Raw genomic sequence first — 23,217 nt, forward strand, 5'->3', positions numbered from 1 at the left:
GGCTTCCCTCAGAGACACTGGCAGTCACCACACCCGTGGCCACACCCTTCCGACTTTCAGGTACGACCATATAATCTCACTGAAACGCTAGTTACACAATAAGCAGATAAGGGATTTTCCAGAATTATCCTAGTAAATGTGTCTAATAACATCTGAATTGCTCCCACTGCCCTCGTCTTTTTTTTTCTAGTCCTTCACTCTCTTTTCCACATCCACAAATCTATCATCCTCGCTCAAATTAATGGGGAAATCGTCGCTTTCTCGGTCCGAATCGCTCTCGCTGCAGGTGGCCATGATTGTAAACAATGTGAGGAGCTCCACAACCCGTGACGTCACGCGCACATCGTCTGCTACTTCCGCTACAGGCAAGGCTTTTTTATTAGCGACCAAAAGTTGCGAACTTTATCGTCAATGTTCTCTACTAAGTCGTTTCAGCAAAAATATGGCAATATTGCGAAATGATCAAGTATGACACATAGAATGGACCTGCTATCCCCGTTTAAATAAGAAAATCTCATTTCAGTAGGCCTTTAGTATCCATTGAAAATGTGTCAGCACAAGTGAGGAGCAGGTTCACTGTGTCTTGGTACAGTCAATGTCTGGGGGATGCACGAATGCTGCCCCCACGGGGGAGCTGTGGTTCATTGTAACGCAGAGCATGAGCCCCCATGGAAACATGATGGGACTCAGAGGGTCTGTCCAGCTCCTCATTCAGCCTGAAATGATAAACACACAAGAACAGATTAAACAAATATGAATTATGACTAGCCACACTGTTATTTTGTTACTCACCTCAATAGCTGTCTGTTTCAGACAGAACTCAGTCTTGACCAGGAAAGTAATTTCCTGCAGGTTGAAACAGGCAAAAGTTCCTGCAGTGCAAAGGGTTTCGTGTGTGTGTGTGTGTGTGTGTGTGTGTGTCCATAACCCTGCACCTCTCCCTTTCCTGCTTAAACATTGTGCAAGATTAAGATAAACTATATACACTTTTCTTAGGACCAAAAGAGCTCACAAAAGTGTCACAAGTCACCAATACATTTAATATCTACTTTCAACGCTTGAAATATTCGAACAACTTCAGATCTATCTACTAATATACCGTTTTTAATAATTTCTTGTGTTTTTTTTATGTTTTATGACCATTTTATGCCCTTTTGTGGGTTCTTCCGAGGATGTTGTAGTCGTAATGATTTGTGCAGTCCTCTGAGACATTTGTGATTTGGGGCTATATAAATAAACATTGATTGATTGATTGATTGATTGAAAAATACCAACTGTTTTATTTTATCATGGGAAAATGCAAAATATGCAATATTTTGAAAGATAGAATGCATAGTGGAATATTTGTGGTTGGGCATAGACAGTCTTAAATTGGATATAATTCATGACATTAATTTTGATGCAGCAGACAAAAATATATTATTTTTACAGCTCTACTTTTTGAATAAAAGGGAAAGCAGGACTCATTTGTGCTCATTTATATTTTATATAAACAGTGATACTATAGATATACATATACACATACATGTTAATAATATGGATATACATACATATATGAATATATAATAATATAGAGATATAATACATATTCACAGGGCTTCACGGTGGCAGAGGGGTTAGTGCGTCTGCCTCACAATACGAAGATCCTGCAGTCCTGGGTTCAAATCCAGGATCGGGATCTTTCTGTGTGGAGTTTGCATGTTCTCCCCGTGAATGCGTGGGTTCCCTCCGGGTACTCCGGCTTCCCCCCACTTTCAAAGACATGCACCTGGGGATAGGTTGATTGGCAACACTAAATTGGCCCTAGTGTGTGAATGTGAGTGTGAATGTTGTCTATCTGTGTTGGCCCTGCGATGAGGTGGCGACTTGTCCAGGGTGTACCCCGCCTTTCGCCCCCCGCGACCCCGAAAGGGAATAAGCGGTAGGAAATGGATGGATGGATGGATGGATATAATACATATACAAAAACATATAATATATATATATATATATACATACATATACACATACATATATATATACATACATATACACAGGTATACACATATATGTATACATATATATATACATACACACACACACATATATATACATACATATACACACGTATATACATACATATACACAAATATACATGATTATATACATGTACACATATATACTTACATATATACATGTCTATATATATATACATATATATATATGTATACCAACATATATGTGTTTATATATACATTGTATATTTTTATATATATATACATATGTGTGTATATATATACATTATATATATGTGCATGTACATATATATGTGTGTGTATATATATATATATATATATATATATATATATATATATAATATATATAATTTAATATATATATATTATTTCATTTCAGTGGTTTAAAGGCAATTAGCATTTGTACTTTAATCAAAGCGCTGACACTTATGCGCATAGTTTTCTGGCGACATCTGTTGGTAAAGAAGCGCAATTACATAAAAACAAAATGCTCTCGTTTTTCAATTGACAAAAATGCAATTAGTTCTGTTTTCATGGAAAGAGCAAAGTGATACACCAGGATTATAGTCTGTTAAAAACATAGCCGTTATAACGGGAGTCAATAGGATCGAAAGAGTTTTTAAGAGAGAGTGTGTGTAGTTTGTTTATAGCCTATTCAGACCACTAACCATCCACCTGAACAATTATATCACATAATGAACATATCATTGTCCGTTTTGGGCCCCAGGTTTGTACAGGTGTTAAAACGCAGCATCACATGGCTGACCAATCAAGAACAAATATATTTTTGAAATTGTGAGGGAACTAAGTGATTGTATTTCATTAAAATATAAAATACTATATTATTGGGTTATTTTTAATTTTTCATATATTTTACAGACCATCTCTTCAGGATGCGTTGTTTTGCGGGTGGTCTTATTTATGTGCCTCCACTTTGACTGCGTCCTCTCTCCGTCATCCATGTTGTAGTTTTTAGCGTTTTCCAAATGGAGTCTGCTAACAGATATAAATTCAAACTATACGCCACTTTGTAATTGTATTACGAATGGCAAAAGTGGAAGATGCATGTGCATGTACGAGCCAGTCTGCCCCACAACAAGACATGATAGGGAGAAAGAAGGAACATATCGGACAACAATGGTGGACTCGCGCAAAGCTCTTCGGGTAAAACTTTACCATATCTGTTGACGTCACGCTTGGAAAAATGTCACAAAAGGGCCAATTCCAAAAGGCTCTTTTGGAGGAAGTATGAAGGAAGGCAAGAATGTTTTATAAATATCTCCGCAATGCCTCCATGGTTTGATTTCACATTTACCGAACGAATGCAGATCTCAAATATAGGAAAAAAAAGTTGGTTTTGCATTGATGTACATCAGGGGTCACCAACCTTTTTGAAACCAAGAGCTACTTCTTGGGTACTGATTAATGCGAAGGGCTACCAGTTTGATACACACTTAAATAAATTGCCAGAAATAGCCAATTTGCTCAATTTGCTTTTAATAAATAAATCTATGTATATATATAAAAAATTGGTATTTCTGTCTGTCATTCCGTCGTACATTTTTTTTTCCTTTTGAGGAATTTTTTGGTAGAGAATAAATGATGAAAAAAACATTTAATTGAACGGTTTAAAAGAGGAGAAAACACCAAAAAAAAGTAAAAAAATAAAATTTTGAAACATAGTTTATCTTCAATTTTGACTCTTTAAAATTCAAAATTCAACCAAAAAAAATGAACAGAAAAACTAGCAAATTCGAATCTTTTTGAAAAAATAATTTATGGAACATCATTAGTAATTTTTCCTGATTAAGATTTTTAGAAATTTGATGACATGTTTTAAATAGGTTAAAATCCAATCTGCACTTTGTTAGAATATATAACAAATTAGACCAAGCCATATTTCTAACAAAGACAACATTATTTCTTCTAGATTTTCCAGAACAAATATTTTAAAACAAATTCAAAAGATTTTGAAATAAGATTTAAATTTGATACTACAGATTTTCTAGATTTGCCAAAATATTTTTATTTTATTTTAATCATAATAAGTTTGAAGAAATATTTCACAAATATTCTTCGTCGAAAAAACAGAAGCTAAAATGGAGAATTAAATTAAAACGTATTTCTTATTTACAATAAAAAAAAAACTTACTTGAGCATGGATTTAAATTGTCAGGAAAGAAGAGGAAGTAATTTAAAAGGTAAAAAGGTATATGTGTTTAAAAATCCTAAAATCATTTTTAAGGTTGTATTTTTTCTCTAAAATTGTCTTTCTGAAAGTTATAAGAAGCAAAGTTAAAAAATAAATGAATTTATTTAAACAAGTGAATACCAAGTCTTTAAAATATTTTCTTGGATTTTCAAATTCTATTTGAGTTTTGTCTCTCTTAGAATTAAAAATGTCGAGCAAAGCGAGACCAGATTGCTAGTAAATAAATCAAATAAAAAAAATAGAGGTAGCTCACTGGTAAGTGCTGCTATTTGAGCTATTTTTAGAACAAGCCAGCGGGCTACTCATCTGGTCCTTACGGGGTGACCCCTGATGTACAATATTACATAAAACTACAGTATTTGTTTGTAGTACATTCTATTGTACTCTTCTTGAAACAATATTTCTCATCTAAAAGTTTGTTTTTTTAAAAGGCATATGTTACATGTTAAAATTGTCGATTTTTGGCAGTAAATTAAATTAAATCCATTTCATTTCCATGAAACAGGCGGCGTTGTACGTTTTGAGTTACGAGCTTGTACGTGAGGTGTTACTGTATATACACTATATTGCCAAAAGTGTTTGGCCAATCCATCCAAATGATGAGAATTAGGTGTCCTAATCACCTGGACCGGCCACAGGTGTATAAAATCAAGCACTTAGTAATGAAAACTTTCTACAGACATTTGTGAAAGAATGGGCCGCTCTTAGGAGCTCAGTAATTTCCAACTGTCATAGGATGCCACCTGTGCAACAAATCCAGTCGTGAAATGTCCTCGCTCCTAAATATTCTAAAGTCAACTGTCGGCTTTATTATAAGAAAATGGAAGAGTTTGGGAACAACAGCAACTCAGCCACCAAGTGGTAAGCCACGTAAACTGACAGAGTGGTCAGCGGATGCTGAAGCGCATAGTGCAAAGAGGTCGCCGACTTTCTGCACAGTCAGTTGCTCCAGAGCTTCAAACTTCATGTGACCTTCCAATTAGCCCACGTACAGTATGCAGAGAGCTTCATGGAATTGATTTACATGGCCGAGCAGCTGTATCTAAGCCATACATCACCAAGTCCAATGCAAAGTGTGGGATGCAGTGGTGTAAAGCACGTCTACTCTGGACTCTAAAGCAGTGGAAACGCCTTCACTGGAGTGATGAATTATGCTTTTCCATCTGGCAATCTGATGGACGAGTCTGGGTTTGGAGTTTGCCAGGAAAAAGCTACATAATAATAATAATAATAATAATAATGGATTAGATTTATATCACGCTTTTCTATTACTAGATACTCAAAGCGCTCACAGAGAAGTGGGAACCCATCATTCATTCACACCTGGTGGTGGTAAGCTACATATGTGTACGGCCCCTCCGACCACCGCCTATCATTCATTCACCAGTGTGAGCGGCACCGGGGGCAAGGGTGAAGTGTCCTGCCCAAGGACACAACGGCAGCGATTTGGATGTCACCACCACCAGGTGTGAATGAATGATGGGTTCCCACTTCTCTGTGAGCGCTTTGAGTATCTAGTAATAGAAAAGCGTGATATAAATCTAATCCATTATTATTATTATTATTATGTAGCTTTTTCCTGGCAAACTCCAAACCCAGACTCGTCCATCAGATTGCCAGATGGAAAAGCGTAATTCATCACTCCAGTGAAGGCGTTTCCACTGCTTTAGAGTCCAGAGCGAACCTGCAACCCTCAGGTTTCTGGCACGGCCGCTCTACCCACTACGCCATGCCGCCCCGATACATTTCGAACTGCAATGTGCCGAGTAGGAAGTTTGGTGGAGGAGGAATTATGGTTTGTGGTAGTTTTTCAGGAATTGGGCTTGACCCCTTAGTTCCAGTGAATGGAACTTGGAATGCCACAGGATACCAAAACATTTTTGGAGCGGGCCTCTTTCACTTCCAACACGACTGTGCACCAGTATACAAAGCAAGGTCCATAAAGACATGGGTGACAAGAGTCTGGTGTGGATGAACTTGACTGGCCGGCACAGAGTCCTGACCTGAACACGATAAAACCCCTTTGGGATGAATTAGAACGGAGATTGAGAGCCAGGCCTTCTCGACCAACATCAGTGTGTGACCTCACCAGTGCACTTTTGGAAGAATGGTGGAAAATTCCTACGAACACACTCCGTAACCTTGTGGACAGCCTTTCCAGAAGAGTTGTAATAGCTGCAAAAGGTGGACCGACATCATATTAGACCCTGTGGGTTAGGAATGGCCTGGCACTTCAGGTTCATATGTGAGTCAAGGCAGGTGGCCAAATACTTTTGGCAATATAGTGTATCTCCATCAGTGGACAGGGTCCTCTTGCCCCACGATGCTCAGACCAAATCCCCACTCTTTACTGACACCCTGTGGAGGTCTGTGGGACAACAAGGGACACAACCACAACAGATTTTGAATGCTAGAGAGCAGTGAACACACCATTAGGCTGCAAAAACACCTGCCCTGTGTTAACACAACCTGAGCTTTGAAACATCACCCCGTAAGTCTTGCTGTCGCTCTTTCTCCTCTTTTCGTCCGAGAATGTGCGTTGTCTGTGGTTCTTGCAAAGAGTTCTTCAACAGCAGCATTAAGTTTGCTCCTCCATCACCAGCCAGGCGGCGTTAACCTGTGCAGGTCACAGACGCAAGACCTAAAAGCTCTCTGAACAACATTTTCCATGTACTTTTGACAAGTTTACTCAGTTGACAACGAGCTTTGATGCGGTGTCTCATACAGTGCACGTGTCATAAAGTCATCACAAATGTACACTTAGTAATGTCACTAACTTACGCATTGTTCCTCGTCCCCGTTTTGGTGTAGTTAACATAGAGGACGTCACGATGCTACCATCTCGCATCCATCCATTTTTTAACCGCTCGTCCCTTGTGCTGGAGCCTATCTCAGCTGCATTCCGGCGAGTGTTGGATTTTACCAAGCAGAGATCAATTTGTTAAAAGTTTGTTTGATATACAGTACAGGCCAAAAGTTTGGACACACCTTCTTCTCATTCAATGCGTTTTCTTTATTTTCATGACTATTTACATTGTAGATTGTCACCGAAGGCATCAAAACTATGAATGAACACATGTGGAGTTATGTACTTAACAAAAAAAGGTGAAAAAACTGAAAACATGTTTTATATTCCCGTTTCTTCAAAATAGCCACCCTTTGCTCTGATTACTTTTTTGCACACTCCTGGCATTCTCTCGATGAGCTTCAAACACACCTGTGAAGTGAAAACCATTTCAGGTGACCTACCTTTTGAAGCTCATCGAGAGAATGCCGAAAGTGTGCGATAAAGTGATCAGACTGTGGTTAATTATATCATTCTACTAAGGTCAAAGTGCAAAGGTTCATAACCGGCACTGAAGACTGTCCACAGGAAATTGGGAATCCCGTAAGAATGTATGTGTCAGGAAGAAGATCAAAGACATTAGCAACACCTGGTAGAAGGTCCACAGATAAGGACAGAGTATAGGGGTCGGAGGACACCAGACTTAAAACTATACATCCATCCATTTTTCTACCGCGTATTCCCTTTGGGGTCGCTGGTGCCTATCTCAGCTACAATCGAGCGGAAGGCGGGGTACACCTTGGACAAGTCGCCGACTCATCGCAGGGCCATCACAGATAGACAACATTCACACTCACATTCACACACAATTTCGTGTTGCTAATCAACCTATCCCCAGGTGCATGTTTTTGGAGGTGGGAGGAAGCTGGAGTACCCGGAGGGAACCCACGGAGTCACGGGGAGGACATGCAAACTCCACACATAAAGATCCCGAGCCCGGGATTGAACCTAGGACTACTCAGGACCTTTGTATTGTGAGGCAGACGCACTAACCCCTCTTCCACCGTGCTGCCCCGACTTAAACTAATCATAGGAATAATGACAAGGAAAGATACGGGCCAGACTGTTCGGCATCAAGATTAGACCCACAAGGAGAGGGGGTCAACAGGAAAGGTATTTAAAGGACAGTGTTCCGACAGAACAGCAGAATGAAGAGATTTAGTGAAGTGTGAAGTGAATTATATTTATAAAGCGCTTTTCTCTAGTGACTCAAAGTGCTTTTACATAGTGAAACCTAATATCTAAGTTACATTTAAACCAGTGTGGGTGGCACCGGGAGCAGGTGGGTAAAGTGTCTTGCTCAAGGACACAACGGCAGTGACTAGGAGGGCGCAAGCGGGGATCGAACCTGGAACCCTCAAGTTGCTGGCACGCCCACTCTAGCAACTGAGTTATACCGCCCCCATCAATTTGGCACACTTTTTCTCCTGGAGCTGCAGCTCTAGTCGGAGGCTCGTTGAAAAAAACAAAGCTTTTTGTTTGACGATTTCTCTTGGCGTCTCCTTGGCTCATCACCCATCACACGACTATTAAATATACAAGAGCGAAGGGTGGCCATTTTGAAGAAAATAGAATATAAAACATGTTTTCAGTTAATTCACCTTTTTTTGTTAAGTACATAACTCCACATGTGTTCATTCATAGTTTTGATGCCTTCAGTGACAATCTACAATGTAAATAGTCATGAAAATAAAGAAAACACATTGAATGAGGAGAAGGTGTTTCCAAACTTTTGGCCTGTACTATGCTTTTAACGTTCAGTATTACCCATTATCTTGATATTTTTTGTGTTTTACCTTTAGTCTAAATCAGGGGACTCAGACCCCCACCTTAATATGAAAGTTTAATGTTAGCGCGGCCCGCAAGTTTTATATGAATGGCACTTGACAGCGTTGTGTTATTTGGGTCCAAAATGTCTCTTTCAACGTTCTGGGTTGCCTGCCCCTGCATCAGTGGAAAAGCGACAAATGAGTGAAAGCGACAGAGACGTTGCTAAGGAGACAAGGGTTTTCTTACGTGCCTGGCTGCAGTTACACCGCGACACCTGTCCGTCAGAAATAACAGTCCCCGATAACCTGGACCAATTCAAACTGTTATTTGTTTTTTTATTGTTTAATTTGCATTGCCTCACACGATGAACACTACATATATTTCTATATAACGCCGGATAACACTGCGAGAGCCGTCACTTTTTTGCGCATGCTATCCGGGTTATCTGCCGACTGCCGTGTTGCTGTAGAGAGGAAAAGCGGAACGACACACATTGCGGAAATAACATTATTCTCCGACGTGTCTTATTTGCACAGAGAAAGTTGCGGTGAACAAAGGATACGATTTGAAACGTCATTATACAACTAGACATGCTGAGGGTTATGCAAAATTTGTTTTAAGAAATCTTCTTACGGCCCGGCCTCACCCAGACTCCACATCCAGTGGACACAGATGAATTGAGTTTGAGACCCCTTGTGTAGATTCTTAAAACGCATTGACGAGTATTTCGTAAGGCACAAGTTCAGTTAAGCTTTTACCAAAGACAGCAATCATAAATTAAGCTTCCAGCACGTAAACAACGCTGAGTTCTATACTTATATTTTGATAAAGACAGAGAAAAACACTCATCAAGGCGACATGGCCGAGACTTAGCAGTGACAGTGAGCTGCTATCGCCTCTCCGTCTTCTTTCACAACCTGCCAGGTATTCAGTGGTGTCTCCGATTATCTTTATGAGCAGTTGACATATGGAAAAATAAAATAGTGAATCAAGGCTCTAGAGAGCTACTCGCAGTTTGTTTACAAGGAGGCGTCCTCACAATACCAAAAGGTAAACCATGAAAATTAAGCAAAATACCAATTACTTTTACTCTGCCAGACACAAAGTTGTTGTAGGCCTACGTGCTTTTTCAAGTTTTTATCTGTTTTCCTGTGTCAGGGGACGTCTGGAGCAAAAGATATTTTGACATGTCTGGGAACGCGACCAATGGATAATGAAGTTAAAAGTTAAAGTACCAATGATTGTCACACACACACTAGGTGTGGCGAAATTATTCTCTGCATTTGACCCATCACCCTTGATCACCCCCTGGGAGGTGAGGGGAGCAGTGAGCAGCACCGGCGGCCACGCCTGGGAATCATTTTTGGTGATTTAACCCCCAATTCCAACCCTTGATAATGAGTGCCCAGCAGGGGGGCTAATGGGTCCCATTTTATAGTCTTTGGTATGACTCTGCTGGGGTTTGAACTCACAACCTACCGATCACAGGGTGGACACTCTAACACCAAGGCCACTGAGTAGGTGGATAATCCTTGAGATCACGAGACAAATCTTTTTTTCCCATATCCACTTTTAGCAGTTAAGATCTCGGCATCTTGCATACTCAAGATAGTTTGCTGTAATGTAGCTGTGGAGAAGCGCAGCAAACGGTCCGACGCCGGGGCAGGGCACGCTGCAGCCCTGCCCAAGATGGCGGCAAGGAGGCGGCGGAGAGGAGAGGCGGGCGTGCCGGGAGCGACGCCGCCGCATTCTTAAATTCAGGTGCGTAGCTCACACACCGAGAAACTATTAACATTTCTCCTGATGATGTATAAAAGGGGAGAAGGAGGAGAGATCGAGAGGAAGGTGTTGGAGAGCCTGCAGGAGCAGATGAAGAACAAGAGCGCGACAGAGAGCGAGCCATTGAAGAGGACGACGACGACGGCGGATGAAAGAGCGGACCGTGAGTGATCAGTGGAAAGGAGCAGCTGAAAAGCGATCCGACCTACACTAAAGCTTGTTTATTGAAAAACAAACCAGAGTCAAACCTGCTAAAAAGATGTCCTTCCTGGGTGGTCCATTGAACCCGCACGACGACAGCAAGAAACTGTCACAGTAGCCATTTCGGTTTGGTGGCCCACCACTTTGTTCACGTGATTAAACACAAAGAATAGACCTGCTCAGTGGCTTTATGGTTACAGTCTCCGCCCTGAGATTGGTAGGTCGTGATTTCAAAATCCAGCTAAGTCATACCATTGACTATAAAAATGGGACCTATTACCTCCCTGCTTGACACTCAAGGGTTGGAATTGAGGGTTAAATCACCAAAATGATTCCCAAGCGCTGCCATTGCTGCTGCTCACTGCTCCCCTCACCTCCCAGGGGGTGGAAAAAGGGGACAGATCAAATGCAGAGTAGTTTCACTACACCTAGTGTGTGTGACTATCAGTGGTACTTTAACTTGAATAGTAATCTTACAGTTCATCTTACAATCTCACAGTTCAGTTGTGACAATAATACTATTTCCACACAGAACCTTCAACCTGAATTATCTCATTTCAATAAAAATCCAAATGAAATGCAGAAATATTAATGAGAACATTAACAAACCATTACTATATTAGCTCGAAAAACTACACAACACTTAGTGAGAAACACCACTAAAATACTCTGTGTGATCAAAATTACAGTTTGGATACTGTAAAAAGTCAAAATGTCTTATGTTACACACTTATGTCTGGTGACCTGAAACTTATACATGAACCTTTTATCGCACACTTTGCAACTGAACGGTTTTTCCCCGGTGTGTATCCTCATGTGCGTCTCCACAGACCGTCTGCAAGTGAATCTTTTAGGACAAAGCGAGCAGGGATATTTATCCTCTTCCATGTGCAATCTGGCGTGTATTATCATATTCTCTTTTCTCGAGAAACTTTTCAAACAAACCGAGCAGGTAAAAGGTTTCTCACCGCTGTGTATTCTCATGTGCACTGTCAAACTTCCCCTCTGGGAAAACTTTTTCCCACATTCGGGGCAGTCGTAGTTTTTGTTGTCGATGTGATGTCTCGTGTCAGCTTTAGGGTCCAAAGGGTCTCGGGCGTCGTCGCTGTGATCGGTATCGGAAGATTGTGACATCATTTCGTACAAACCCAACAGCGGAGCAAAGTTGCCGTCCGCTTGTGGTCCTCCACAGTGCCCTCCGTCATCCTCTGTTGTCATGTGAAGACTCGAGCAGCCGGACGTCAAAGCGCCTCCGGCGTGTTTCCTCATGTGTACGGTCATGTCGTACTTATCTCGGAATCTTTTAGCGCATAATGAACAAGAAAAGGGTCTCTCCCCCGTGTGTACGAGCATGTGCCTTTTCAAGTTAGCCTTCACGGAGAATCTTTTAGCGCAAACGGAGCAAGCAAAGGGTTTCTCTCCAGTGTGTATTCTCATGTGCATTGTCAAATTTCCCTTTTGGTCAAATGTTTTCCCACATTCCGAGCAGTCAAAGTGTTTCTTGTCAGCGGGACGTCCCATATCACCTTTCGAGTCCCTATTACTCTCTACAGGTTTGTCCTCATCACTGAGATCAATCTCAGAACAGAGTGACGTTGGGTTGTCTCCGTCTTCTGCTGTCATGTGTTGTGTTAGAGGCTTCGACCCTCTGTTCTCCTCACTTTGACTGTGATGAAGCTGTGAGGACTGAGCTCTGTCTTCATCTTTAGTCTCCAAAGGGCGGCTAGTCAACTTGGTGATGTCAGCCTCCTCCAGCCCTTGGAGCTGATCCCACGGTTCCTCCTCTTCCTTTTTAATGAAGGGGAGCTGTGGCTCACCCTGCCAAACACCGGAGATCCACTCCTGCTGCTCGTAAGCAATCTTGTCTTCACTCTCCACCAACACCTGATGAATGCCTGCAGGACAACAATTCAATGTAAGTCAATATATGCTTTGTATTATGTTTGTTTGTATTCATGCTTTGTATTATTTGTTATATATACACATGTATTTTCTAACCCCATCTTTTTCCACTTTTGAAATTTTTTTAAAAAGCTCCAGGTTGCCGACTCCCAGGATAGACATACGTATTAAAGGCCTACTGAAATGAGATTTTCTTATTTGAACGGGCATAGCAGGTCCATTCTATGTGTCCCACTTGATCGTTTCGCGATATTGCCATATTTTTGCTGAAAGGATTTAGTAGAGAACATCGACGATAAAGTTCTCAACTTTTGGTCGCTAGTAAAAAACCCTTGCCTTTACCGGAAGTAGCAGACGATGTGCGCTTGACGTCACGAGTTGTGGAGCTCCTCACATTCTCACACGGTTTACCATCATGGCCACCAGCAGCGAGAGCGATTCGGACCGAGAAAGCGACGATTTCCCCATTAATTTGAGCGGGGATGAAAGATTTGTGGATGAGGAAAGTTAGAGTGAATAAGACGAAAAAAAAGAAAGGGCAGTGGGAGCAATTCAGATGTTATTAGACACATTTACTAGGATAATTCTGGAAAATCCCATATCTGCTTATTGTGTTACTAGTGTTGTAGTGAGATTATACTGTTGTATCTGAAAGTCGGAGGGGCGTGGCCACGGGTGTGGTGACCGCCAGTGTCTCTGAGGGAAGCCACGCAGCTGCCTCTTTGACAGGTGCATGAGGAACGACGCAAGCTCTCCGCTCATGTCTACGGTAAGAGCCGACTTATTACTATAATTTTCTCACCGAAACCTGCCGGTTGACATGTGGTCGGGAACCATGTTCGCTTGACCGCTCTGTTCCATAGTAAAGCTTCACCTTCGGGAATGTAAACAAGGAAACACCGGCTGTGTTTGTGTTGCTAAAGGCAGCTGCAATACACCGCTTCCCACCTACATCTTTCTTCTTTGACGTTTACATTTTTTATTGAACAAATTGCAAAAGATTCAGCAACACAGATGCCGAGAATACTGTGTAATTATGCAATGAAAGCAGACTACTTATAGCTGGGATCGGGCTGGAAAAAAATGTCCGCTACAATCCGAGACGTCACGCGCACGCGTCATCATACTGACGTATTCAACAGGATACTTCGCGTGAAATTTAAAATTGCAATTTAGTAAATTAAAAAGGCCGTATTGGCATGTGTTGCAATGTTAATATTTCATCATTGATATATAAACTATTAGACTGCGTGGTCGGTAGTAGTGGTTTCAGTAGGACTTTAGGTGTCCTTAATTGAACATTATTGCAGTCCAAAACACAACATTTGTCAATATAAACGAGTATCCAACAAGTATAGTTGCATATTACTTACATGCACAAAGTCTCCGAGGCAGAAGTGTATTAGAAATTATCCAGCAAGCTTCTTCCCTCAGCCCGTAAGACATTTGAACGCATCATAATAATCCCCTTAATTCCCCCCCAAAAATTGATTAACTGGCTGGAATATAAAGACAATATAACATACATCTATAAACGTGGATGCATATGCAAAAGAGCAATATATTTATCTGTACGGTAATCTATGTATTTATATCTGCACCTTATTGCTCTTTTATCCTGTACTACAACGAGCTAATGCAAAAACATTTCGTTCCTATCTGTACTGTAAAGTTCAAATTTGAATGACAATTAAAGGAAGTCTAAGTCTATATGTAAATATTACATATATGTTACAAACCTCGTTTCCATATGAGTTGGGAAATTGTGTTAGATGTAAATATAAACGGAATACAATGATTTGCAACTCATTTTCAACCCATATTCAGTTGAATATGCTACAAAGACAACATATTTGATGTTCAAACTGATAAACATTTTTTTTTTGTGCAAATAATCATAAACTTTAGAATTTGATGCCAGAAAAACGTGACAAAGAAGTTGGGAAAGGTGGCAATAAATACTGATAAAGTTGAGGAATTCTCATCAAACACTTATATGGAACATCCCACAGGTGTGCAGGCTAATTGGGAACAGGTGGGTGTCATGATTGGGTATAAAAGCAGCTTCCGTCAAATGCTCAGTCATTCACAAACAAGGATTGGGAAACGGTCACCACTTTGTGAACAAATGCGTGAGAAAATTGTCAAACAGTTTAAAAACAACATTTCTCAAGGGGCTATTGCAAGGAATTTAGGAATTTCACTATCTATGGTCTGTAATACCATCAAAAGGTTCAGAGAATCTGGAGAAATCACTGCACGTAAGCGATGATATAACAGACCTTCGTTCCCTCAGGCGGTACTGCATCAAAAAGCGACATCAGTGTGTAAAGGATATTACCACATGGGCTCAGGAACACTTCAGAAAACCACTGTCAGTAACTACAGTTTGTCGCTAAATCTGTAATGTGCAAGTTAAAACTCTACTATGCAAAGCCAAAGCCATTTATCAACGATACCCAGAAACACCGCCGGCTTCGCTGGGCCTGAGCTCATCTAAGATGGACTGATGCAAAGTGGTAAAGTGTTCTGTGGTCTGACGAGTCCACATTTCAAATGATATTTGGAAACTGTGGACGTGGTGTCCTCCGGAACTAAGAGGAAAATAACCATCCAGATTGTTATAGGCGCAAAGTTCAAGAGCCAGCATCTGTGATGGTATGGGCGTGTATTAGTGCCCGAGGCATGGGTAACTTACACATCTGTGAAGGCACCATTAAGGCTGAATGGTCCATACAGGTTTTGGAGCAACACATGTTGTCATCCAAGCAACGTTATCATGGACGCCCCTGCTTATTTCAGCAAAACAATGCCAAGCCACGTGTTACAACAGCTTGGTTTCATAGTAAAAGAGTGCGGTTACTTTCCTGGCCCGCCTGCAGTCCAGACACGTCTCCCATCAAAAATGTGTGGCGCACTATGAAGCGTAAAATAAGACAAGACGGACTGCTGAACAACTTGTGCAGTACATCAAGCAAGAATGGTAAAGAATTCCACTTTCAAAGCTTCAACGATTAGTCTCCTCAGTTCCCAAAAGTTTATTGAGTGTTGTTAAAAGAAAAGGTGATGTAACACAGTGGTGAACATGCCCTTTCCCAACTACTTTGGTACGTGTTGCAGCCAGGAAATTCCAATTAATTGCAAAAAAAAAAAAGTTTAATGAGTTTGAACATCAAATATGTTGTCTTTGTAGTGCATTCAATTGAACATGGGTTGATAATGATTTGCAAATCACTGTATTCCGTTTATATTTACATCTAACACAATTTCCCAACTCATGTGGAAACGGGGTTTGTATATCTGCACCTTATTGCTCTTTTATCCTGCACTACAACGAACTAATGCACAAAAAAATCGTTCTTATCTGGACTGTAATGTTCGAATTGGATAAGGTAGAAAGAAGGTAAACAAACCTGCTCTGTGTAACCGAACCGGAGGTTGGAGAACCGCGTCCGGTAGTTCTTGTCGTTCTTTCTCCTCTTTTGTCCTGGAAAGTTCCTCCTCGTACTCGGCGATGGTTCTTTCAAAAAGTCCAAATATTTCTTCCACGACAGCATTTAGTCGCTGCTCCATCAAGGCTCTCAGTAGTTTCACTTTACGCATTTTTAACACCAACACATTAGCTCCCCGCTTAGCAACCGCCGCAGCTCGCCAACAAGCGGACTGAAAAGACAATTTTAACAACTTTAGCCGTCAGTTTGGTTCTTTTATTCAAAGCACAAATATGCGTTTTTGTTTTGTTTCTTTAACAGACGTGGCACAGGCGTGCTGAAATAAGCAAACGCGCAGCAATACAATAAGTCGCGTTGGCTTCGGTTTCGTAATGTCGCTAACTTCCGCATGTTTTTCTTCGGCTGCTAATTAGAAGTGATCACAGGCTACAGTGTCATAATTCTGCCATCTACTGGAGATCCCTGACTGTGGCATCGTAGTATTGACAAGCGTGTCTGCTGCAACAACGCAGTACAAAAATAAAAGTGCAATGTTACTTAATTCAGTGTTTTTCAACCTTTTTTGAGCCGAGGCACATTTTTTGCGTTGAAAAAATCCGGAGACACACCACCAGCAGAAATCATCAAAAAACAAAACTCAGTTGACAGTAATACGTCGTCACAATTGTTGGATGACTTTAACGCATAACCAAGCATGCATCAATATAGCTCTTGTCTCAAAGTAGGTGTACTGTCACAACCTGTCACATCACACCCCGACTTATTTTGACTTGTTTTGTTTTCATGTGTGTAGTGTTTTACTTATTGTCTTGCGCTCCTATTTTGGTGGCTTTTTCTCTTCTTTTGGTATTTTCCTGTAGCAGTTTCATGTCTTCCATTGAGCGATATTTCCCACATCTACTTTGTTTTAGCAATCAAGAATATTTTATTGTTTTTATCCTTTTTTGTGGGGACATTGTTGATTGTCATGTCATGTTCAGATGTACATTTTGGACGCCATCTTTGCTCCACAGTCAGTCTTTGCTGTTGTCCAGCGTTCTGTTTTTGTTTACTTTGTAGCCAGTTCAGTCTTAGTTTCGTTCTTCATAGCCTTCCCTAAGCTTCAATGCCTTTTTTTAGGGGCACTCGCCCTTTGCTTATTTTTGGTTTAATTATAAGACACCTTTTTACCTGCACGCTGCCTCCCGCTGTTTCTGATTAGCTATCTGCTGCCACCTATTGATATGGAAGAGTATTACATGGTTAACCAGCCGAGCTTCAGACAGCACCGACCACGCAACAACAACACCTCATTTGCAGACTATATCAATCAATCAATCAATGTTTACTTATATAGCCCTAAATCACTAGTGTCTCAAAGGGCTGCACAAACCACTACGACATCCTCGGTAGGCCCACATAAGGGCAAGGAAAACTCACACCCAGTGGGACATCGGTGACAATAATGACCCAGTGGGACGTCGGTGACAATGATGACTACGAGAACCTTGGAGAGGAGGTAAGCAATGGATGTCGAGAGGGTCTAACATGATACTGTGAAAGTTCAATCCATAATGGATCCAACACAGTCGCGAGAGTCCAGTCCAAAGCGGATCCAACACAGCAGCGAGAGTCCCGTTCACAGCGGAGCCAGCAGGAAACCATCCCAAGCGGAGGCGGATCAGCAGCGCAGAGATGTCCCCAGCCGATAAACAGGCAAGTAGTACATGGCCACCGGATCGGACCGGACCCCCTCCACAAGGGAGAGTGGGACATAGGAGAAAAAGAAAAGAAACGGCAGATCAACTGGTCTAATAAGGGAGTCTATTTAAAGGCTAGAGTATACAAATGAGTTTTAAGGTGAGACTTAAAGTCTTCTACTGAGGTGGCATCTCGAACTGTTACCGGGAGGGCATTCCAGAGTACTGGAGCCCGAAATGAAAAAGCTCTATAGCCCGCAGACTTTTTTTGGGCTTTGGGAATCACTAATAAGCCGGAGTCCTTTGAACGCAGATTTCTTGCCGGGACATATGGTACAATACAATCGGCAAGATAGGATGGAGCTAGACCGTTTAGTATTTCATACGTAAGTAGTAAAACCTTAAAGTCACATCTTAAGCGCACAGGAAGCCAGTGCAGGTGAGCCAGTACAGGCGTAATGTGATCAAACGTTCTTGTTCTTGTCAAAAGTCTAGCAGCCGCATTTTGTACCAACTGTAATTGTTTAATGCTAGACATGGGGAGACCCGAAAATAATACGTTACAGTAATCGAGGCGAGACGTAACAAACGCATGGATAATGATCTCAGCGTCTTTAGTGGACAGAATGGAGCGAATTTTAGCGATATTACGGAGATGAAAGAAGGCCGTTTTAGTAACGCTTTTAATGTGTGCCTCAAAGGAGAGAGTTGGGTCGAAGATAATACCCAGATTCTTTACCGTGTCACCTTGTTTAATTGTTTGGTTGTCAAATGTTAGAGTTGTATTATTAAATAGAGTTCGGTGTCTAGCAGGACCGATAATCAGCATTTCCGTTTTTTGGGCGTTGCGTTGCAAAAAGTTAGCGGACATCCATTGTTTAATTTCATTAAGACACGCCTCCAGCTGACTACAATCCGGCGTGTTGGTCAGCTTTAGGGGCATGTAGAGTTGGGTGTCATCAGCATAACAGTGAAAGCTAACACCGTATTTGCGTATGATGTCACCTAGCGGCAGCATGTAGATGCTGGAGTGCAGGGCTAAGGACCGAACCCTGGGGAACTCCACACAATACCTTAACGTAGTCCGAGGTCACATTGTTATGGGAGACACACTGCATCCTATCAGTAAGATAAGAGTTAAACCAAGACAGGGCTAAGTCGGACATACCAATTCGTGTTTTGATACGTTCTAATAAAATATTATGAACGACAGTATCGAAAGCAGCGCTAAGATCGAGGAGCAGCAACATAGATGACGCATCAGAATCCATCGTTAGCAATAGATCATTAGTCATTTTTGCGAGGGCTGTCTCCGTGGAGTGATTTGCCCTGAAACCGGATTGAAAGGTTTCACATAGATTGTTAGACACTAAGTGTTCATTTAACTGCTCCGCAACAATTTTTTCGAGGATTTTTGAAATAAAGGGAAGGTGAGACAACAGTCGGTAGTTTACCATGAGGTCAGGATCGAGGTTAGGTCTTTTCAGAAGAGGATGAATAACCGCTTTTTTGAATGCTAGGGGAACAGTGCCCGAGGAAAGTGATACGTTTATAATATTTAGCACTGATGGACCTAATAATACAAAGAGCTCCTTGATCAGTTTCCGAAGAGGGTCAAGTAAACATGTTGTTTGTTTTATTCCATTTACACGTTGTAAGAACTCCTCTAATGTTATTTCCTCAAAACGAGAGAAACTATTTTGGAGGGCAGTATCCGCCGTATATATCATCGTATCTGTGTTAATAGAACCCCGTTGTAGCTGGGACGCATTGTCTTTAATCTCCTTTCTAATGACTTCAATTTTCTTACTAAAGAATTGCACAAAGTCATCAGCTGAGTGGGTGGAGCTACTGGAAGGGGTCCCTTGTTGGGTTAGCGATGCTACCGTACTAAACAAAAATGTAGGATCGTTTTTAGTACGGTGGATGAGATTTGAGTAATATTTAGCTTTAGCTAAGGTAAGCATGCGTTTATAAGTTATTAAACCATCACTCCATGCTTGATGGTGCACCTCAAGTTTAGTCGTGCGCCATTTACGTTCCAGCTTTCTACATAATAATTTCTGAGCTCTAGTTTCTTCTGTAAACCACGGGGTGCGCTTTTTTGGAGCCTTTTTTAACTTTAGCGGTGCTATGTTATCAATGGTTTCGCGAAGGGCGTCGTTAAAGTTGTTAGTGAGGTTATCAATAGAGCCCACATATTTTGGGAATGGTGCCATTACCGAGGGCAGTAGGTCAGCAAGAGTTGTCGTTGTGGCCGTATTAATGTTGCGGCTGCTATAGCAGTTATTTTTATTATTAGTTTGACGAACATGCGTCTGAACCTCGAAAATTTTATAAGGTAATGATCGTACAATACTTTAGTATACGGGAGTATCGTAACTTTGGAAACGGTGATACCCCTGACAAGCACTAGGTCTATCGTATTACCGTTGCGATGCGTGCGTTCATTTATTATTTGTGTGAGACCACAGCTATCAATTATAGTCTGGAGCGCTACGCACGGTGGGTCCGATGGGGTATTCATATGGATATTAAAGTCCCCCATTATGATTATATTATCGGCGTGTGTGTCTAGATCAGCAACGAACTCTGAGAATTCATTGATAAAGTCCGAACAGGGCCCTGGGGGGCGGTAGATAGCCAGGTGTAGAGGCAGCGGTGTGACAGACCTCATAGTAAACACCTCAAACTATTTATATTTATTATTTATGTTAGGACTAAGGTTAAAGTTTTCGTTGTATATTAGTGCGACCCCCCCACCCCTTTTAAGAGGATGGGCAATATGCGCATGTGTAAAGTTAGGAGGACATGCCTCATTTAGCGCAAAAAAGTCGTTTGGTTTAAGCCAGGTTTCGCTGAGACCGATGACGTTAAGATTGTTGTCTCTGATAATATCATTAACTAACAACGTTTTGGGAGACAATGATCTTATGTTTAAAAAACCTATATTATAGGTAGTGGGCTGTTTTAGGGAATTTTTGATCAAATTATCCGTAGTAGCAATATTAATAATGTTGTGTTTATTATGCCCAGTGCATTTAGTATAATTACGACCATATCTAGGAATTGATACGACGGGAATTTTCCGATTTTTTGATTGTTGCTTTGATAAACTGCACGCATCATGGTTAGCCACCTCAGTAACGGGAATTTTCCGATTGTTTGTTTGTTGCTTTGATAAACTGCACGCATCATAGTTAGCCACCTCGGTAGAACACATGTCCAACTCTGAAACACTCAAAGCAGAAAAAACTTGTTCTAATTTAACTGACTCCTTACCCAGACCAGTAGTCTCGCATCTTCCATTTAAATCCGGCTTCAGGATGGAGGGAAGTGGTGTTCTGTGGGGATTAGCCTTTTGCTTTGTTTTTAGCCCTGCTCGACATCCACGTTTCCGATCACACCGCTGGCGTCTGCTCCGTAGACGGCCCCCGCTGCTACTAGACTCCCCTGCTTCACAGGCCGCTGGATGTAGCCGCCGAATTATTCCCATGCTAGTTAGCACGTCTAGCAAGCACACGTCTATCAGTCCAAAACGGCCCGATATGTCCACATCCAGAAGTGTCTGGCGGTCGTACGTGATCACGGAGTGACCACGATGTGAGCCAGCCATGAAGTTTGCAGAATTGTCCGGTATTTCTGCCAAATGTTCCATCTTTAGCAAGAGCTCCGCGATGTTGCAACCCGTCCGGGCGCCGCCATCTTGGAAAAATATAATTACTGGTTTGCAAAAAAATATTTTTAACCCAAATGGGTGAAATTAGATAATCTCCCACGGCACACCAGACTGAGTCTGTGCCATGACACAGTGGTTGAAGAACACTGACTTAATTAACCCAGAGTGGACAAAGGCCAAACACCCTCCTCCCACCACATCCCACCTCCCCGGATTGTAATTAATCAAATGTAAATAATCAAATGTATGTACTTGTTATTATGCTTTTTGAACTTACAGTTGCCAATTTGTATAAGTTAAGTTAAAGGCTTACTGAAACCCACTACTACTGACCACGCAGTCTGATAGTTTTTACATTAGTGATGAAATCTTAACATTGCAAAACAAGCCAATACGGCCGGTTTAGTTTACTAAATTGCAATTTTAAATTTTGGGCGAATTATCCTGTTGAAAACGTCACGGTATGATGACGCGTGCGCGTGACGTCACGGATTGTAGCGGACATTTTTTTCCAGCACCGATCCCAGCTATAAGTCGTCTGCTTTAATCGCATAATTACACAGTATTCCGGACATCTGTGTTGCTGAATCTTTTGCAATTTGTTCAATTAATAAAGGAGACGTCAAAGAAGAACGCTGTAGGTGGGAAGCTGTCCTTGCGGCTGCCTTTAGCAACACAAACACAGCCGGTGTTTCCTTGTATCCTTGTTTACATTCCCGAAAGATGATGGTGAAGCTTTACTATGGAACAGAGCGGTCAAGCGAACATGGTTCCCTACCACATGTCAACCGGCAGGTTTCGGTGAGAAAATGGTGGTAATAAATCGGCTCTTACCGTAGACATGAGCGGAGAGCTTGCGTCGTTCCTCCTGCAGTTGCGGACTCTCTTGCCTCCTCCCACCGACCGCCCCTGACCGTCAGATGCTTACACCGTGGAGGAGGGAAAAAAATAAAGAATCTCAGCCCGGCTGCCTTGGCCTCGTCGAGAAAGGTGGCTTCTCTCTGGGACACTGGCGGTCACCACACTTGTGGCCACACCCCTCCGACTTTCAGGTTGTACAGGTACGACCATATAATCTCACTAAAACACTGGTAACACAATAAGCAGATAAGGGATTTTCCAGAATTATCCTAGTAAATGTGTCTAATAACATCTGAATCACTCCCACACACACACTAGGTGTGGCAAAATGATTCTCCGCATTTGACCCATCACCCTTGATCACCCCCTGGGAGGTGAGAGGAGCACTGAGCAGCAGCGGTGGCCGCGCCCGGGAATCGTTGTTGGTGATTTAACCCCCAATTCCAAACCCTTGATGCTAAGTGTAAAGCGGGGAGGTAATGGGTCCCATTTATAGTCTTTGGTATGACTGAGCCGGGGTTTGAACTCACGACCTACCGATCTCAGGGCAGACACTCTAACCCCAACATTTGCATAACATGAGTTAGGGTGAGAAGCTTTGTCATCCGGGGGGGGAGCTCATTCTAAAGCCGCTGCTTCTCCACATCGAGAAGAGCCAGATGACGTGGTTAGGGAATCTACCCCAAACACAGAGGGAGGTGTTTGGGGCACATCCGACCGGCAGTAGGCCAGTGGGAACACCCAGGACACGTTGGGAAGGCTATGTCTCCCGGCTGGCCTAGGAACGCCTCGGGATCCCCCGGAAGAAGCTGAAGAGAGGGA

General features: G+C 41.9%; 1 protein-coding gene and 1 long non-coding RNA gene across 2 annotated transcripts; both read right to left on the reverse strand.

Moving 5' to 3' along the window:
* Positions 1-343: 343 nt before the first annotated feature.
* On the reverse strand, positions 344-2,205 carry LOC133543548 (uncharacterized). Its single transcript, XR_009804401.1, has 2 exons — positions 793-2,205; positions 344-716 (listed from the first exon to the last, which is right to left on the reverse strand). It is a non-coding gene; the product is annotated as an uncharacterized LOC133543548 (long non-coding RNA).
* A 7,439-nt stretch (positions 2,206-9,644) lies between these two features.
* LOC133543351 (zinc finger protein OZF-like) lies at positions 9,645-16,573 on the reverse strand. Its single transcript, XM_061887878.1, has 2 exons — positions 16,138-16,573; positions 9,645-12,717 (listed from the first exon to the last, which is right to left on the reverse strand). The coding sequence occupies exons 1-2, from the start codon at positions 16,325-16,327 to the stop codon at positions 11,540-11,542; spliced, it is 1,368 nt and encodes a 455-aa protein (XP_061743862.1). The 5' UTR covers positions 16,328-16,573; the 3' UTR covers positions 9,645-11,539.
* Positions 16,574-23,217: the final 6,644 nt, after the last annotated feature.

This window comes from Nerophis ophidion, linkage group LG26, assembly GCF_033978795.1.
Source record: "Nerophis ophidion isolate RoL-2023_Sa linkage group LG26, RoL_Noph_v1.0, whole genome shotgun sequence".
NCBI classification, from domain to species: Eukaryota; Metazoa; Chordata; class Actinopteri; order Syngnathiformes; family Syngnathidae; genus Nerophis; species Nerophis ophidion.

Bases quoted from the DNA above. Each gene is read 5' to 3' on its own strand.
- LOC133543351 (XM_061887878.1), bottom strand. From the start codon at position 16,327: ATGCGTAAAGTGAAACTACTGAGAGCCTTGATGGAGCAGCGACTAAAT. The intron at 12,718-16,137 runs GTTTGTTTACCT...GTTGTCCTGCAG, and splicing joins GGTTCGGTTACACAGAGCAG to GCATTCATCAGGTGTTGGTG.